The sequence below is a fragment of the Diadema setosum genome, chromosome 16 (assembly GCF_964275005.1).
Source record: "Diadema setosum chromosome 16, eeDiaSeto1, whole genome shotgun sequence".
In the NCBI taxonomy this organism is placed as follows: Eukaryota; Metazoa; Echinodermata; class Echinoidea; order Diadematoida; family Diadematidae; genus Diadema; species Diadema setosum.
The window spans coordinates 9286045-9306020 of record NC_092700.1 but is presented as its reverse complement, the minus strand read 5'-3'; the positions used below and the strand labels follow the sequence as shown (position 1 = coordinate 9306020).

The 19976-nt window shown below is 36.9% G+C and overlaps 1 protein-coding gene across 1 annotated transcript in view; it reads right to left on the bottom strand.

The window, feature by feature from the left end:
- Positions 1-13995, bottom strand: part of LOC140240268 (uncharacterized) — a 29739-nt gene extending 15744 nt beyond the window's left edge. The window contains exons 1-2 of the mRNA XM_072320052.1: positions 13923-13995; positions 375-692 (exon numbers count right to left, since the gene is read on the bottom strand). Coding sequence (XP_072176153.1) covers positions 375-692; positions 13923-13995 — 391 coding nt within the window. The remainder of the gene's footprint in view (positions 1-374; positions 693-13922) is intronic.
- Positions 13996-19976: the final 5981 nt, after the last annotated feature.

Here is a 19976-nt window from a genome sequence, read left to right as displayed (position 1 = left end):
GTTAAAAACTGAAAAATTGCATACATTTACTTCAGTTTGCATAATAAATGATTTGCATAATTATGTATTGAGGTTTGGTAGTCCCATCCCAGCCCTATCAGATAAAACAAGTAGAATAAAAATCCTATGTAAAATGTAAAATAAGCATTTTTGCTTATTTTTGAGAAAATTGCATGAATTTTGCATACATTTGAATAAATATGCCTAATTTACAAATAAATATATAAATAAACTAGAGAAATGTCCAGAGTGCCCCCACCCCCCCCCCCCCATTACTGTACACGTGCTTTAACAACATTGTATCAATTTGGAAATGTCCACTTGAAACCTTACAAGTATTTCTGTTTGTATTTTCTGTATCAAGTAATACTCACTGATTACCGTCAAGTTAACGTAACTAGCATATCCTCCACCAGCATTGAGGGCCACGTAACATGAATACGTGGTTTCGTCTTCTACTGATATGTTAATCACCACCAAGGCGTACGTCGGCGTAATGCTGAATCTAGCACCCGCCTCGTTGGTCACCTTACTTTCGAGCATGTATGCAAGGATCTCAGCGTTTTCAGCGGCCGTATCCCCTAGGAAGCTGTGGCGATACCAAGTGACGGCTGCCACGGACTCGTGAAATTCACATGGTAGCTCAACAGTCGACCCAGCAACACTTACGGCTGGGAGTGTCCTGACATTGTCTGTAGAAAAGAAAATAATGAACAAATAAACTAAAGAGATTTATAAGCACTGACGTTTGCATTTGTGGATATTAAAGTGGGTATAGCATCGGACGGTGATGATGACAGCACTGATTAAATGGGAATGGCAGTGATGGTGGTTAACAACAATAATGACCAGATCGTGATGATTTTATTCAGGCCTGGAGATTTTTTTATTTGTGTATATACGCCTTTGTGTGTTTGTTTGGGTTTTTTATTTGTTCGTTTATTTTTTTTCTAAGATACGTTAAGACAATGAATTTAATCGTTGTCAAATGGAAAAGAGAGTAATCAAGTGACGCTAGAAAGATCGGAAATCCTCGAACAGCTAGTGCATGTATACTAATGTATATGCACTCCGCAGAAAAGGTTTAGATTATTATGTGGCTTTGATCTATTATTTTTCTCTTATATATTTTATAACCGAGTGTGCTTGTTGTACGCTCTAAGAATATGAATATTTCATAAAATGATTACCTTCTTGTTCTGCGTGGTTGCGATGTATCTGGAGGACCAGTGCTTTGAAATATTAGGCAAGGTAACAATTAGAATGCTGCAAAATGACACTAGTCATTATTAAATTTTTTTTTGATAGACATACATCTATAGAAACTAGTGAAAAAAGAAAAAAAAATGAAACTAGAATGAGAGATAACCAACTTGTGGTGCTCCAACGAGAGCTGTTTCCAGGCAAACCAACACCAAGAGAATATAGGTATACTTAACCGCTCATCTCGTTTCACTTCCCTGCTCTAAATATCTATCGAGCCACCTATCGACGATTCAATCAAATTTGATGATAAATAAATCCGTACGCGCATAATAATGTTGGCTTCCACTATACACTGTACTGTAAAACAAGACACACTCGAGACCTAAAACCTTCGTTAATTGGAGCCGACTGCCTTTTAAGCGGCATGATTTTTTTTTTCCATTGGCATTCAATCCATATTATATTGTAGACAAGAACTTGGCCCTCGCGATATTCGCGAAATCCAAATGCACGCGAACATTCTTTATTTTACAATAATTATTGCTTGTCTTGTTTTCTTGTTTATTGGCGGTGATGGTTGAGAGGTTTTCTACGTACAGAAGTTCAGTAAGCCCCAGCTGTCTGTGGCAGTGCAGGCTCTCATAACACAAAACCATTACGCAGCTGCTTTCTCAAAGTTCATGATGTAGCCGAAGTGGGGACGCAATGGACTATTTTGGCTCATTTTGTCCCCAAAAGCACCAAATTCGGTACACATCTAGCTCAACCCAAAACACTCCTATCTTTGTCGGGTGCAAAGAAGGGCACCCTTTGGGTCTGTCATATTATAGATAAAATCAACTATGTCGGTCATCTCTATATTATGCTTAAGCGATGTATCGTTGCGCCATAGGGTTCGGACTATTCCAAGTTAAAGTGTTTCCACACACGTATGATGTCATTAAAATATTAATTCCAATTGTGATTTTTCTGTCAAAATTCAATGAGAAGTTACACACTTCTCATGTTACAACGATTTCCCTTATTTGAAAGATTGATAATACAATTCTTATCGTAACTCATGTACATCAAAAGTGGAAAAGAAAACCGGTGTTAGTGCCTGAAGGGGACGCATTACTGGAATTTGATTGTAATAATTAGACATTTGAAATATATTTCATTTCATTAATTAGGTTTCCACACAAATTGTACAGTGTAAAGTGACACAAAATTATAAGTTATAAGTTCAGTATATACATAAAGCATTTACATAGAACAAAATCAATTGAAATTATTCTCAATGGTACATTTATCCGTTTTAATCCGATTTTGAAAAAAAAAAACACCTATGATAATACAACAGGGCTCGACACTAACTTTTTCCCCCTGTGATGTCTTGTTTGTGTCACTAAAACCATTGAATTTGAATATTATTCTTGGCTTGAAAAAGAAATATGGTGTAGATCAAAGAATGCATATCAATCTAGTTTGAATTTTAATCGCCCTATCGGGCCATAAAATTTCAAAATAAAATAACTTGTATGTATGTATGCATGTATATAGCAATCTTGAGATATTGCACGTGTTGGACTACAAATGTTATTATTATAAGAGGAAGGAGTCTCGAGTACGTCATTTGCAGATCCAGTAAGAAGGTTTTTATTCACAAAATTTTCGGCCCGCCTCGGGCCTTCGTCAATGTATTCGTTCAGCTGTGCGTGACAGTTGTATCACCCCTAAATGTAATATCAATGCTAAATGTAATATCGACTCTAAATGTAATACACCTTAACCCTAAATGTAATAACAGCCCTAAATGTAATACATTTTAACGCTACTGTAAATGTAATAATCGAGTCAACCCTAAATGTAATACATTTTAACCCTAAATGTAATGATCGGAGACAACCCTAAATGTAATACATGTCAACCCTAAATGTAATATCGACCCTAAATTTAATACTTTTTAACCCTAAATGTCATACTTTTTAACACTAAATGTAATATCGACCCTAAATGTAATACACCTTAACCCTAAATGTAATATCGACCCTAAATGTAATACACCTTAACCCTAAATGTAATAAGAATCCCAAATGTAGTACATTTTAACGCTAAATGTAATAACAATCCTAAATGTAATTCATGTCAACCCTATCAAATGTAATACATTTCAACGCTTAATGTTATTACGACCTTAGATTTAATACACCTCATTATAGAGAGTGAAACCAACGCAGAATATGCCGGGCAAAAGGTCAGGGCGTATACGAAGGGGATAATAGTATGACGCAACTTTCTCTCGCACTCTTGAAAGAGCGGCAATAATTGCTTAGACTTGTTTTTGTTGTTTACCCAGGTAAAAATCACACAGTCTTATTAAATCCATTGTTTGCTGCAGAGTTGATTAGGTCCATGTGACACAGTTCATAAATCTATTACCTTTATTCAGTGTTCATGATTGCTTAGAGTTTTATTAAAAAAGATAAAAAATGCGCAAAATTAAGTCAGTTTGCCTTACCCATACATTCATATATCATATCATAGGAAAGTCAATATACAAATGGTGACTCAAAGATGACAAAAAAAGACATTTATTTCCTTTTACTTTACTGGCATCTTTAAATTCATTTCGTGTACCCTCCCCACGACCAATTGTCCCAGTTTCGTGTCACTAAGTATAGTAGTGATTGCCAGGAGTAGTGAACAATGTCATGAGGCTAATATTTCGGACAGTGATTTGCTGCCATGTCAATGTGTGACAGATATTTCGTCATGAAACATTACATAAATAATGATGGCTCATAAAAAATTTGTGAAATCTTTCTAAATCTTTCTAATTTATAATTTTCTCAATCTACTCGCACTGTCATCCCATTTCATCAGTAGGTATATGTTTTTTCTTTTCTTGCAATAATATTATTCATATTCAGAATTTCCTTGCAAAAAAAAAATGCCCATTTTTTTTTCTTTTTCATCAAAACTGTAAACAATCATGAACACTGAATGAAGATTGGGATACAAAATGTTTATGTGATTTTATGATAAAGATATAGATAAAAAAAAAAACTATTTCAAATGGACCTAATTAGCTTTGCAGCAAACGAAGGAATCAATAAGACTGTGTGATTTTTACCTTGGTAAACAACAAAAACAATCTAAGCAACTATAGCTCCTCTTTCAAAAGTGCTATAAAAAGTTGCGTCATATCTCTTTAAAAAAAATCGAGTGAAAACATTCACTCTTAAAGGAGTGAATACAAAAAAGAGTGAAATTAGAGTGAAATTGGAGTGAATTTTGAGTGAAAATTTTTATTTTCACTCGTTTTAGAGTGACGTCAGGGATCACTCCAATGAATCTTCGAGTGATCCCTGAGGTCACTCCAAAATGAGTGAAAATGAACATTTTCAATCAAAATTCACTCCAATTTCACCCTAATTTCACTCTTTTTTGTATTCACTCCTTTAAGAGTGAATATTTTCACTCGATTTTTCTTGGAGAGTATCCCTTTCATATACGCCCTGACCTTTTGCCCGATATTCTGCGTTGGTTACACTCTCTATATAATGAGGTTTTTAAATTTAGGGTCGTAATTACATTAAGCGTCAAAATGTATCACATTTACAGGGTTGACATGAATTACATTTAGAATTGTTATTACATTTAGCGTTAAAATGTATTACATTTAGGGTTGTTATTACATTTAGCGCAAGGTATATTACATTTAGGGTCGATATTACATTTATCGTTAAGATGTATTACATTTAGGGTCGATATTAAATTTAGGGTTGAAATGTATTACATTTAGGGTTGTATGGTATTACATTTAGCGCAAAGGTATATTACATTTAGGGTCGATATTACATTTAGGGTTGAAATGTATTACATTTAGGGTTGTTATTACATTTAGGGTTAAGGTGTATTACATTTAGGGTCAATATTACATTTAGGGTCGATATTGCATTTAGGGTTAAAAAGTATTACATTTAGGGTTGACATGTATTACATTTAGGGTTGTTATTACATTTAGGGTTGACATGTATTACATTTAGGGTTGTCTCCGATTATTTCATTTAGGGTTAAAATGTATTACATTTAGGGTTGACTCGATTATTACATTTAACGTTAAAATGTATTACATTTATTAGGGTTGTTATTACATTTAGGGGTAAGGTGTATAGCATTTAGGGTCGATATTACATTTAGCGTTAATATTAGCGTTGATATTACATTTAGGGGTGGTACAACAGTATTTGCACAAGCGCGAGCTTCTGAAAGGGGCAAGTCCACGCACTACCGTTTGGGTCCACATCATGCAGCAAACAAAACTACAGAATGGAGGGCCAATCGGATTTCAGGTCGTTCTTGACCCGATTGAACTTCACACAACATACTCTATACCTAGCTAGTCTGACGTGGCATACTGGGTTCGACCCCAGGACATGCAGGAAGGCACACTGGAGTTGCAGCTGTTTGAATAAACGGCAACTCCGAGTCAGACTTTGCAAGGACGCATTGTATCGAGTTCGACCAGAGGTTTTTTTTTTTTTTTTTTTTTTTTTTTTTTTTTTTTTTTTTTTTTTTTTTTTTACGTTGTAGGCCTTTTATGGCGCGCTAAGTATACCCCTGCTTTGCAAAATTGTTGTGTGTGTATAAGAATTATTATATCAAGGATCAAGATGAAGATGTGCTGTAGGTATAGTATGCGTGGAGCGATGCTTCTTAATCATCAAACTCGTCAAAAGAGGAAATGTCTCTAAAGTGGTGGAACTACGGGATGCAGAAAGTTTTTGACAAACACTTAAATCTAATTAATAAAAAATACAACATTTCGTTCCAAAAATTTGGTTAATTCCGTGTGCAGATTTTTTTTTTTTTTGTTTACAATATTTGTACCTCTAAAACAGGGAACTTATTGTAGATTGCCTTTATTGTCAAAAGGTCTCTACAATTTGTCTATAGACAGCTTGGCTCGTGATCCTCTTTTATCAAAAATATATCACAAACATTTCCCTTGCAGGTCAATTATCACAAACTGAACTCGTATGAATTATATCAAAGTTTGTATCTAAGAAATGAATATGGTGTACATACCTTCAATGTGGCATTCAATAAAGAATCTCGGAATTATTCTATTGTAGACACGAAAAGATTCCTTTAGATTGAAATGTATTATATCCTATTCTATATTAAACATAAAATAACTGATTCAAACAGAACATTATGAAACAAGCCTTGATCAAGCAAAATAATTATGTTTTACTAATGATTGCCATACTCTTCCCTGCAGCGACGTTACATTCTGTATAAATATGTAAAAAGGGGGACGTTCATATTAGGTGTTAAAAAGACATTTCCCACTTTTGACCTTTGATAGTTCAGAAGCTATATAAGATAACACTGACATTGATATGAAAAATAGTTCAATCGTGTACCATTTTTTGGCAGGTAAATCAAAAATGAAAGCATAAATCAGTTTCATTAATTTTAAGATCAATTTTCAGGATAGGGGTTGAGATTTTGTTCTATTTTCAAACCTCCGTATAACCCTTCCTTTTGCATAGGAGTCAATTGGTTTGTATGGGAGTGTGTGGTTAAACACCCGGAAAATGATCATGGATACACGATGGATAATGGCCAGGGTTTGAATGCTTAATTATTCATTCATGAGGATTTCCACTGCTGCAGCTAGTCTTCATTCATCCTGAAATGCAGTGTCACAAGCACATGGAAACATGTGCTTACTTATTTTTGTGCTTGTGTCAGACTAGCAGTCTCCAAAACAATCCATCATGAATTGTTAGCAAAGCATTCTATGCCTTGGAGCAGTAGACCAGAATAGTCTGAGAGCTGGCTGCTGGTCAATTTACCCCATCAAGCCCAAAAGGTTTGACCCCTCAGAGTTGCTGGGGCCACCCTCCTCATTAAAAAAATGCCCGTCAGCCTGGTCCCTGAGGGCGGGTTCGGCCCCCAGGGACCCCCCGAAAAGGCCCTCCGGCGGGTGTAATTTACCCCATGGAGCCCATGGACCAAACTTGGCCTATATGAATGTCCTATGGGTGTACATAATCAAAATATAGAAACTGACAAAATATCTGGTCGGGAAAGGGGTTGCCAGACCGCTTGTTTGCAGGCACAAAACCTTGTTTTTGGTCAAGGAGTCTGCGCCAAGACTACACTGTCCCATAGGCCCTGTACTGTAGCGTCTCCCAACAGGCTGACAGACAGTGCCAGTTAGTGCATGTAGTACTCTTGGCGCAGACTCCTTTACGCGCAACAAGGGTTATTGCCTGCAAACTACCCGTTATACCCTGGGACCCAGGGTAGTTTGCATGCATAAATTGACCACACACACACCCACCCCCCCCCCCCCACACACACATACACACACACACACACACACACACACACGCGCACACACACACACATACACACACAATTATGTTTACACATGACTCTATGTACAACTGTATATACCATAACACTAAACATGTTACAATTAATAAGTTTCTCTTTAATGCAGCCATAATACCTTGCACATAATAAATGTAAAACCTATAAGATGTTCATACCTTTTGAATGTTTTACATGGATACTATCAATACACCTTTAAGGAACACTGAAGAAATTTGAAATTTGTGTGAAGTTGTATTAGGTTTTATTGGCCACACAGCCTACTCTTTCTGTATGATGTATTCACCTTATGAGACTCAAATAGAGCTTTTCAGAAAATGCTGGAAAACCTTTGTTGTGAGTAAACTTCAGTTTAAGACCAACCACAACAGCGCTAAAGGCCAGTTGTATAACACATTTAAGTAAACATTTTCATCAACCGTGCATTAAACATAACTCTAATAAAGTTTATGTCAACAAGTGGGATGTAGCCCGGATTACTTCTTTTTCTCCTGCTTGATATCCTCTTTTAGATACAAATAACAAGTCTCAATCCTAATATAAGATTCCTTTGAAAACCTCAAACTAATAACTTTTTGTGTTTTTGGCTGATAAAAACCACCCTTTGATGTATAAAATAGGCAAGGATTACAGCATCCATGCCAACATTTCCTTTATTTGACTCTAATAAATTCCAAATCAGAATAAACTGCATAACATAAGGAAGGAGCTTAATGGTTTTGGAAATGATATTGATCAATTTTCATACTCAGTAGTGCATGTCACCTCATAGTTTTGGGCAAATATCTGCATATCTATAATACTAATGAACATGTAATTACGGTGTTCTATATATATGTATTTCTTCCTTGGAACCTCAAATAACAAGCTTCACAATAGAATGCTAACTTTCTGTAATGGAAATAAACAGGCCAAGAGCATTTACTTTGATCTTGTGTTCTCTTCATCTCTTCAGCGCTTTTTTTTTTTTTTGGTCATCTTCTTATTTCTGGAGATATATTTTATTTATAATAGTTCCCAGCCCCACACAAATGGTGTCACATACTGCAAACACTGCCAATGACCGTGACCAGTACACACCAAGTGGAAACATAATAGCTCTCTTTTTATATAGCATATAGGCTGAAAGTATTAACTTGGTCTTGTGGTCTCTTTATATCAGCAGTTTTGTCAACTCCTTATTTCTGGAGATACACTGTACTTCATCTTCAGTTCCCCAGCCCCACACAAACAAAACTCAACCTACGGTGTCACACACTACAAAGAGCGCATCATAGTATTATGATTGCCGTTAACCCGGGACATATACACACAACGTGAAACATAAAATTACCAGCTAAATGAAATGTTAGCTTAATTTCTTTTCTTTAACAATAGCATACACGTTGAGAGCATTTACATGTTGTGTTCTCTTTTATATTAGAATTTTTGTCAACTCCTCATTGAGATACTTTGTCTACCCCCCTCCCCCCCCCCCCCAAAAAAAAAAAGATAATACTTCCAGGGTGTCACATACCATATACTGTTACAATGCAGGTCCTAGTTCATATTTATGATTTAGTTGCCATTCAAAACCATGGCAATTACACATCAAACCATGCATCACACTCTATGGAAGACTAAAGCTTACATAAATTACGTATAATGTAGGCCTATGATAAGCATTGCACATGTTTCAGTTGCAGTCTTATGATTCCTGAACTGACCAGTATTTGGCATGAATTTATTTCATATAATATAAAACATAATTTCATATTTTAGTCTATCATTCAGTATAATGCATGATTTGAGAAACTGAAGTCTACTCACAACAAAGGGTTTATTTCAGCATTTTCCAAATATATATATGAAGGGGTCGGTGCAATATAGTGCTAACCCACACTTTTGTCAAAATTAAGTTACATGCATTTTCATAATCCTTATCCTTCACTCTAACCTCCGTGAAAACATCATATTTGAATTCAACCAATAAGATGGTAAAAAAATGCATGCATTCATGTTTTATTAGTGTACAATGTATGGACTTTCCAAACATTCAACAGCGATTATCTCAGAATGACTATTGTGTGGGTTAGCACTATATTGCACCGACCCCTTCATATATATGTATATATATATATTTGTCTTATATGGTGGATACATAATAAAGGGTAAGCAGGTTGTGTGGCCAGTAAAACAGAATACAATTTCACACAAATTTCAAAATCTCTTCAGTGTTCCTGCTTGAAGGTTCACTGATAATATCGATGTAAAACATTCAAAAGTTATGAACATAATAATTATAGGTATGTGCAAGGTATCATGGCTGTATGGAGAAACCACTGGTCATGTTTTGTGTTACGGTATTCTTAGTATACATAGAGTCATGTGTGAATGTGTGTGTGTGTGTGTGTGTGTGTGTGCGTGCGTGTGTGTGTGGGTGTGGGTGTGTGTGTGGTCAATTTGTGCATGCAAACTACCCTGGGTCCCAGGGTATAACGGGTAGTTTGCAGGCACAAACCCTTGTTGGGCGTAAAGGAGTCTGCGCCAAGACTACTACATGCACTAACTGGCACTGTCCGTCAGCCTGTTGGGAGACGCTACAGTACAGGGCCTATGGGACAGTGTAGTCTTGGCGCAGACTCCTTGACCAAAAACAAGGTTTTATGCCTGCAAACAAGCGGTCTGGCAACCCCTTTCCCGACCAGATATTTTGTCAGTTTTTATATTTTGATTATGTACACCCATAGGACATTCATATAGGCCAAAATTGGTCCATGGGCTCCATGGGGTAAATTACACCCGCCGGAGGGCCTTTTCGGGGGGTCCCTGGGGGCCGAACCCGCCCTCAGGGACCAGGCTGACGGGCATTTTTTTTAATGAGGAGGGTGGCCCCAGCAACTCTGAGGGGTCAAACCTTATGGGCTTGATGGGGTAAATTGACCAGCAGCCAGCTCTCAGACTAGAAGCATTAGACCCCGTTTACTGTGCGGGGATGGGCCGAGCCCAGCCTCAGAGCCCCGCAATTTTGTCCGTTTACACTGCCGGGCTCGGCCGCGCTTTTTATTCAAACCTTTTAATATTTTGTCGTAGTGGCGCTCTGCTTGTAATCAAACGTTGTAATCAAATTTGGTATAGTCTGGTTTTCAGACCCTTTGCCAACTGCATTCCATGGCGACGAAGTCACCGTTCGGGCAAAGGCCTTTGCCGAAGGAAAAATCCTTTGCAGGACAAAACCACCTTAAACTATACTAGTTTTCGACGTTGAGGGGGTTAACATCCTGAATAACGAAATAGTACGGGCAGAGGGTTTCGAAGCCAGACTAAAATAAGCCGCGCATTTGGCCCAGTTTGCGTTTACACTGAGAAAAGGCCGGGCTCGGCCGCGGCTCATCTCCAGAGCGTGGCCAAATGCGGGGCCAATTTTGGGCCCGCATTTGGCCTTTTCCGCGTTTACACTGAAATTAAGGCGGGATCGGCCGCGGCCGAGCCTCGCACTGTAAACGGGGTCATGGCCAGCAGAGCTCTGCACAGGTGATATTCATGTCCATTGTTCAGGGTCATTGTAAGTACACCCTCACATGCACATCATTGGTTCCTGTGTAATGTTTAAATTTTGTACAATATAGGGTTGAAATTTAATTAAAATCTGGATCGGAACCTAACTTTCTAATTAACCATGGATTTCATGAAACTGATTCATGCTTTCATATTCAAATCAATTCCGACTAAATTGTACACTCATCAGCTTTCCCACATATCAATGAAAGTTTTATCTGATATGTAAAAATGGGATTTTTTTTGGGGGGAACAGCTTGTATATCCAGCTTTAGGAAGGCAGTTGGTGGGAAATGTGTAGCTCACTATAAGCAGTGTCAGCAGTAATCCATTGGATTGAACAAATGTTGAATGAAATGTATAGCTGAAAACATTGAGATACTAGATATGTCTCCTAAATAGCACCACTATCAGTTACTTATTAATATACAATATCATTGTCTCATTGAGGTTACCTGTCGCCAACATTCAGGACTATTATTACCACGATGTCTCTCTAAAGCTGAATGTTAGTGATTATGTTAAAAGGTAGCTCCTTTTAAAGATTGTCAAAAATATTTACCGTAAACATGGCATGGAAAAAAGAAAATCACAGCTTCGTATTGCAGTTAATGGCTGCTCGTGATAAGCTGCGTTTGATTCTGTTATGGTAAAAGCTTACAAACAAGATGGAACTTTCAAAAAAGGTAGTTATGATTCAATTTTTTTAATTGTGTAAGAACAACTGTTAATTTGGTTTACATGTAATGTACTCTTTTCCAGAAGGAAGATCAACATTCTAATGACATCTGAAAATCCAAAAATGACAAATAAGCCGAAGTCGCATGTTCAGTAAATCTTGCCAGTTCTCATACTTTCCATTTTTCATAATTCTATTTTTCCAAGGGAAAAAAAAATAAAGAGAACAATAAATCATTAAGAATTCGAAAAAGAATGAAAGCCATTATAGCCGGGGTCATTTTTCAACCAAGGAAAATATCAAGTGCATCATATCTTGGTATTTCAATTTTTGGAGGTCTTGCATTATCCATCATAATATCTTTAGGATATCAAATACATAGAAAATGGAGATACGTGTTGTGTCTCACATATTCCATTTTTTCTTATTACAACTGGATTCTTGCTCGTATCATATCCATTTTATGTTTTGCTTCAAAAGTTCATATATATATATATATATATATATATATATACATGTATATATTGTAGTAATTATGTACATTCATGACAGTGTATTTATTTTCACAAATGTTACATTTCATAAACCATAGTATTTGAATTGTGAAACATTACAACATCATATAAATCTGTTATTGCAATTGAGGGCTATGACATTCATAATGAAGTATATCAATATAAATTTTGTAACTGCTGGAGAATCCAAACTATTACCCGAATATCATATGTCGCTATATCACAGATATATTTCTGCTGCAAGTATGAATATCCGTTCTAAATTCTAGATGTATATATAGTCCTCAGGTTAGTAACTTCTTTTCAATGAATTATGCAAATTTTAGGGGTGTAAAAAAATATCTTGAAATGTTGCGTGTGGTATACTTTTTCAATTTAGAATACACACCTTTGTCCCAAACCAAGTGTGCTTTAAAATAATTTAAATGCATTGTAATCATGCACTTCACCTTGGTGGAAACAGGAAAAAAGGGGTTGGCCCTAACGCTAATTTTTTTTTCCCGGAAATTATCGTTTTCTGTCAATACCGAAAAGGAAAATGCAATAATAAGTGCTCAGCTTCATCATATTTTGAGAATAATGTATTCTAATCGTGTGTGCGCATGTCATTTTTTTTACCTCAGAAGAAAGCATTATATGTTTGGCTTTTGCAAAACAAACTGAATTTATCTGCAATGTCATTTAAAAAAAACCAGCTAAAATTAATTACTTAAAAGTATTTTACAAATGTGAATATCCCTATTTCATCAATTTGGTATTACCATAACTGAATTTTCCGTGGCAAACAAAGTTGTATAATGATTTTCCTCACCCTTGGGTAACATTTTTCATGGATTTCCCAGCCTCAGACACATTGAGTAGGGTCTACTTTTTAAGGATTTTGCTTTTTTTTTTGGAGGGGGGGGGCTGGGTGAATTACTCGTATGGTAAGGAAAAATTATGAAAGTCACTTGCAAAGAGCAAAAAAAAAAAAAAAAAATCCAGTCTCGGTGTGTGGTCATCAAGCAAAATGCATTGTTGTTCCATACAGTGCTTCTATAGAATCGGTGCAATGTCGATTCAATGAAAATGGTATTTTTACAAGACACATCCCCCGTCTTCATCGACAAAAAAAAAGAAACAAAATGCTACCGCCGTTAGATACTGAGTAATGGTTGTGTGTTGGAGAGTTAATATTACTTTCTTTGTGTTTACAGAGTGCATATATAGTATGCAACGACAAAAATTGGCGTACAGCTAGGATATATTCGCGATCTCTTTATGATTTCAAAAAAAAATTGAATGAAAAAAAATATCAAATCTACTTCCTTATCCTTTCACGATTTTGATCAGAATTGACATCACTGAATCATTTCGATTCCTTTTCACCTATAGGTAATGGTGACTTGACATGATTATCTTCTTATCAGTCAACGACTAGAGCTTCAAACACACATCTCTGCAATGTTGTTTTCTGAGTCTTCGTTCTCGATCCTTCCTATCGCGGACTGCGAAGTACGTGAATCCACTCCTAATACATAACCACACACGATACTCACCATAGCAGAACAGGGCAGGACACTGTACGTTCATAACTGATCGTGTGAGCTTACCTGATCCACACGCAAGTCTCAACAAAATGGCTGCCATCATCAGCAGCACGTACGAAAATATGAAATCTTCCATGTTTGTCAGAGGCCTGTTAATTCGCGTTTAGGACTCTTGAATCAGTGAATCTCAAACAACCATAAGGTGCAGGTGACTATATGTAATAAAAAGAATGTTTCCGTCAAGTTCTGCGCAAATATATCCCGTCTCAACTGGATAGATTTCCACAATGCATATATGGCAAGTGGGGATTCCCAGCAAACAGCATTCTCTTGAATCCGTTCACTTATGAGATGCTCAAATGAATACACACCATGTGCAAGGTCTATCGCTGTCTGGCAGGTAGTCAGTTAACCCATGCAAAATTACACCGACGGCCGTTGTATTTCGCTTTACTGAACATAATTAAATGCACAGAGCTCCACGGTTGCGACATGAACGTCACCATCATAACAAAAAAAAATATTCACGCAGGTTGCCGCAGGGCATATAGGCCTACTGTTTCCGTGGTGTAGGTACTCATGTAAAAATTACATTTCCATAATTGCTGATATCTTTTAAGGCCTACTTGATATATCCTGATTGGTTCCAGAATATGCCTACTTTTTTTTCCTAACCCAAGCACAAAATAGCTGTGTAAAGACTTTACTGCTATTGGATGACCGCTAACCTCCCACTTGGCTGCGAAAGCCGGCCTACGATTGGTCAATGTGGATATCGTCATTATGACAGCTGGCATGCTGACGGTCACGGTTCCATAGGGTGTGGTCCATTAAAGGCATAATTTACCATTTGCACATGAAACAAAAACCTAGCATTAGTACTTTAAAATAGTTCTAGAATGTGAGTTCAGGATAGAAACAACCACTGGAAAAAAAAATTGAATCAGTAAAATCGTTTTTAAGTATTGTTGAGTATACAAATTAATGTGAACAATAGTTAGACTAAACCGTCTACAGTCACGGTTTATTGAGAAAAATTTACTCCGAGACCTTATGTTTTACGCTTTATTGCGAAAATTTTATATGATAGGATGTGTTGTGGAACGACAGACCGATCCGCATATGCATTAAATGTCATATTTGATTTATTTTTCTTTTTAAGTCACTGTTCCCAAAGGTAAACAGGACCTTAAAGACACCCAATGTCCATTTTCTGAAATTAAATTTCGTTCTGTACGTCTTGCTAGGAAAAAGTGTGTGCTCCAGAGTGGGAATTATATTTTCAGGAGAAACAAAAATATCTGTTATTAATGATGCAATTTCTGCTTGGCTTGAAGTCACATTTTGTGTGTGTGTGTGTGTGTGTGTGTGTGTGTGTGTACAGTAAACTGGAAAAACGAAAATACAACTCTTGTATTCATGTCATCTATTCCTGTGAAAATTCCACGATTTCTTCCAGATTTCACTGACCCAGAAAATGCGGTTGATTCTGAAAGTACGATTTCTATACCATTTCAGATAATAGTTCGTGTTTTCCTTGATGATTAAGAAAAAAAAAAAGGTTTTCTAACACAAAAAAGGGGAAAATCTCTTGAACCATAATATGTAAGCTGTCGATCGAAGATACATTGGCCACAAGAGCACTTCGAGAAAACAATCTCCCCATGGTCATTTGCTCATTATAGCATAGAGATCTGCAGATTGACGTTGTGCTGGGCCCCTACATAACTATAAAATTTTTCTCTCTCATACATGTGTGTGTGTGTGTGTGTGTGTGTGTGTGTGTGTGTGTGTGTGTGCGTGTGTGTGTGTGTGTGTGTGATTGATTATGTGTGCGGCGTACACGTATACCCCTATCTATTGTTGGGATGTGTGTGTCTGTGTATAAATGTGTGTGTGAATGTGCGTGTGTGTTATGTTGATCTGTTGGTGTGCTGTAGTCATTTTTTTTATGCCTCCGCCACGTAGTGGTGCCGGAGGCATTATGTTTTCGGGTTGTCCGTCCGTCCGTCCGTACGTCCGTACGTCCGTACGTACGTCCGTACGTCCGTCCGCTTTCGTTTACGCGATAACTTGAGTAATATTTACTGGAATTTTACCAAACTTGGTCCAAGTATGAAGTATGATGGGGCAATGATTTGATTAGATTTTAGGTTAAATCGGCTAAAGGTCAAAGGTCAAAGGTCAAGGTCAAATCATGAAATTTATCCGTTTACGCGGTAACTCAAGACTGTATGGAGCAAATTTCACCAAACTTTGTTGGAGGATGATGTATGATGGGACAATTACTTGATTAGTTTTTCAGTGAAATCGGACAGAGGTCAAAGGTCAAAGATCAAGGTCAAATCCTATAATTTATCTGTTTACGTGATAACTCAAAACTGGATGAAGCAGCTTTCACCAAACTTGGTCCAAGGATGATGTATGATGGGACAAGTAGTTGAGTAGATTTTAGTGACATTGACAAGAGGTCAAAGGTCAAAAGGTCAAGGTCAAATGCTACAAATGTTGCTATTTCCCCCATATCTATGCAATGCCTGCAGTTATTTTCTTGAAACTTAGTGTAGACATGTGCTACTGCATAAAGATTCTCCAGAGAGAGTTTCATGTCATAAGGTCAAAGGTCAAAAGGTCAAAGGTTAGGTGAAAATGTTGCAATATCACATTTCTCACAAATGGTTCAATGTATCTTCATGGAACTTGGTACATATGCATGTACTGACTGGCAGGGATTATCTAGGGAATTTAGGGGTCATGGGTCAATAGTCAGGGGGTCAAAGGTCAAGGTCAACTCCTCAAAATGTTACTATTTCCCTCATATATGCAATAATTGCATTATTAGTTTTAAAATTTAATATATGTACATGTATTACTTAATGGAGATTCTCTTGGAAGTTTCCAGCCAGAAGGTCAAAGGTCAAAGGTTAAGGGTCACAGGTTAGGTTTAAATGAAAAAAAAGATATATTTTGTACTGTAATTACACTCTTTCTTCATATCTTGAAAATCATACTCAATGCATAAACTTATAATAAGGTCGGTCAGAAGTCAAGAAAATTCCCCAAATATGTGTACCTGTACTCTTAAATAGACAATTATAGCAAACCCAGTTCGTGGAAAGTGAACATTCAAGATATTTCTGATAAACCTGTTATTTCGATATTTTGCCAGTTATGTGAAACTGTCATCACACATTGTGAAGACATTGTACTATACACCTATTTGGAGAATCATGCATTATGGCGGAGGCATCAGTCGCCGTAGCGACATTTCTAGTTTTATTATAGGATAGGCCTGATTATATGAGAGATATTGAAAATCGCACATTATATTACAATAAGCCTATCACTCAAAGTCACGAACACACTACAACGAACGAAAAAATGCATATCCTCTCTAGATATTCCCCGTAGGCCCTATTTTATCATTGGATACGGATACGCAAGTGAATGATAGCAGAGCTTTAAAGCGTCACACAATAAGAAAAAAAAAAGAACTGATATGTGATCATGTTGGATCTTACATGCACGTACACCGTGCAATTTTTGGAACATGAACAAGTTGCTTTGCAGAGCAGTTCTGGCCACTGCATTTACAATGTAACCTGGCCTTCAGGCATCATGACATCACAAAAATGATCATAATCATATTTCTATCTCATGCAGTACAATGTTCCGCATTGTACAGCAAGCTGGTTGAATGATAGCAGGAGTATGCACGCTCTTATTGCATTCCACAGTTCGATGCATAAACATCGCCCACGCAGTTTTCCTTCACATCACGGGACACAGAGTTCTACCGTCATAACACCCCCCCCCCCCCCCCAACACACACACACACACACACACACACATACCGGTACACACTCAAAATGGGAAATGGAAAACATGCAAAACCAGGTAGAAATACATAGAAAGTTTACTGTGCTGCCTTATCGCCGGAGATCGCCGGAGAATACGGCACCCATGCAATGTAGCTGCCCAGCTTGGCACTCGTTGCATGCATACTGCTATGAATGTACATGCAAGGGCCCGCGTTTATCCACGTTCTATTACCCATCATTATGCACAGGGATATGCAGTTTTCTCTGCGGATAAGTCAATAAGTGTGAATTGAAAAGGTGATACCAGTTTAGGCTTGAAGAATGAAGACAGTTGTGAAGTATTCCTATAGATTATATGCCTCTTTTTTTAAGTGTAATCAATTACTTTTTATGTTATTCAGGTAGGAGAGTGTAGGTCTGTGTATTTTACTGCATATTTCGGTGTCATCTTTTGTTTGAATTTTTAACCTGTATGTGTGGACCCCTCTGAAAACCAGCCTTTGGCTGACGAGGGTGTTCCACCCCATGAGTGGAAAATAAAAATTGAATCGAATTGAATCTTGCAAGTTTCCTTTCATATACTTTAAATAAAGTCTAACGAGATGAAATCTATGGTTGTACCGCAAATTTCTCAAGGAATCGATGTATTAGGGGCGGGAATTCTTAGCGTGGAATAGTGGCTGCTCAATATATAGGCCTATATAATTATATATCAAGTGTAAAAACAGTCGTATAAACACCGCAGGCTCCTGCGGTGTTCATACGATTGTTTTTTACACTTGATATCTACTTACTACACACTGACGCAGAACTTTCATATTTTGATTATATACATGTATATATATGTATATATATATATATATATATATATATATATGTATATATATATATAAGGTGTTGAACTAATACTGGCTTGAATATTGCTGTTGAAATACATGTAAATGGAAATTGAAAAAGAACACAAACTATGAACATCGAATTAAAAAAAACAAATATTATTGCCGTACGCACACATTTTTACTCTTTTACGATGCAGACTATAACTGAATATTGAGAACTATAAACATTCAGTTTCGAATATAATAATAATAATAATAATAATAATAACTCTATAGAGTGCTCTAGGCGCGGAAGAGAGAGTGAAGGAGGTAAAGAACAAGGCATACAAAATTCAAAATAATAAGTATTCAAAAGGAGGCCTTAAACAGGTGAGTTTATAGACTGCTTTTAAAGGAATCTGATGAAAAACAATTGTCCAGTGTTACGACTATGTGACACAGACCCGGCAACATAGAATAGATATTGTTTCAGCATCACAGCATGCGATTGAAATATCATCTTCCCTTAATCCCTCTTGTGTCATATGGGTAACTGGTCTACGTCATGTATGAATAACCATACTTTTCACCATTAATCTTGGTCAGTTGTAAACTATAGGCCTACTGTATATTCAAAATGACTTTGGATCATTCAGCCAAAATTAAAGGAGACCTCCGGATGATTTTCAGACTTTTACATTCGAACTATAAATTAGTTATACTGAGTAGGCCCTACAGAGTTTCAGAATTCATACTAGTGATTGGCATGAGGAATAATATTTTCAAAATGTATGACAAATTGTAATGAACAAGGATGATGACATGGCAGCGTCACGCACAGCATTGATAAGAATGCATGAGCTGGGCCTCAAGAAAGCAGAACAAAAGAAGAAGGCATGCATGATAGATTATACGCCGGTGAACTTGTTTATAATAAGCAAGCGCTATTGTCATGGAATGACACTGCACATTTCTGAATTACATGGGGAGGCTCCTATGTCATAAGCACTGATCGCTGTAATTTGTGTAAGATTTTTCAGAGTATTGGTTTGTCTGCTCAAAGACCACAATAAATTCCACAAATCTATACATGGAGCTGTCGATTTATGTACTACATTGTGTACATGATGTGAAAATATGAAAATCGTCTGTAGTGCCTCTTTAAGGGCAACTCTTTGCCATTATTCCATGAAAATTAAAGATGAAATGAAAGAAAATGATCAAAATATCTGACTTGATATCCAAATTGTTAATCTAACACGCAAGGTGATTCTCACCACAGTCAAATAGTGTCCTGCATAATATTGTAGGCCTATGTAGTGGTATTTGCGTGCATGTGGGATTCCCCGCTGCCCGCTACTACTGGTACGTGACACACCTAAATTGCGTAGTATGCAAATGCAGACAAACAATTAATACAGAACTTGTACCCGCATACGTACATGCATACCAAAATGCATCGATAGGCCTAGGCATAT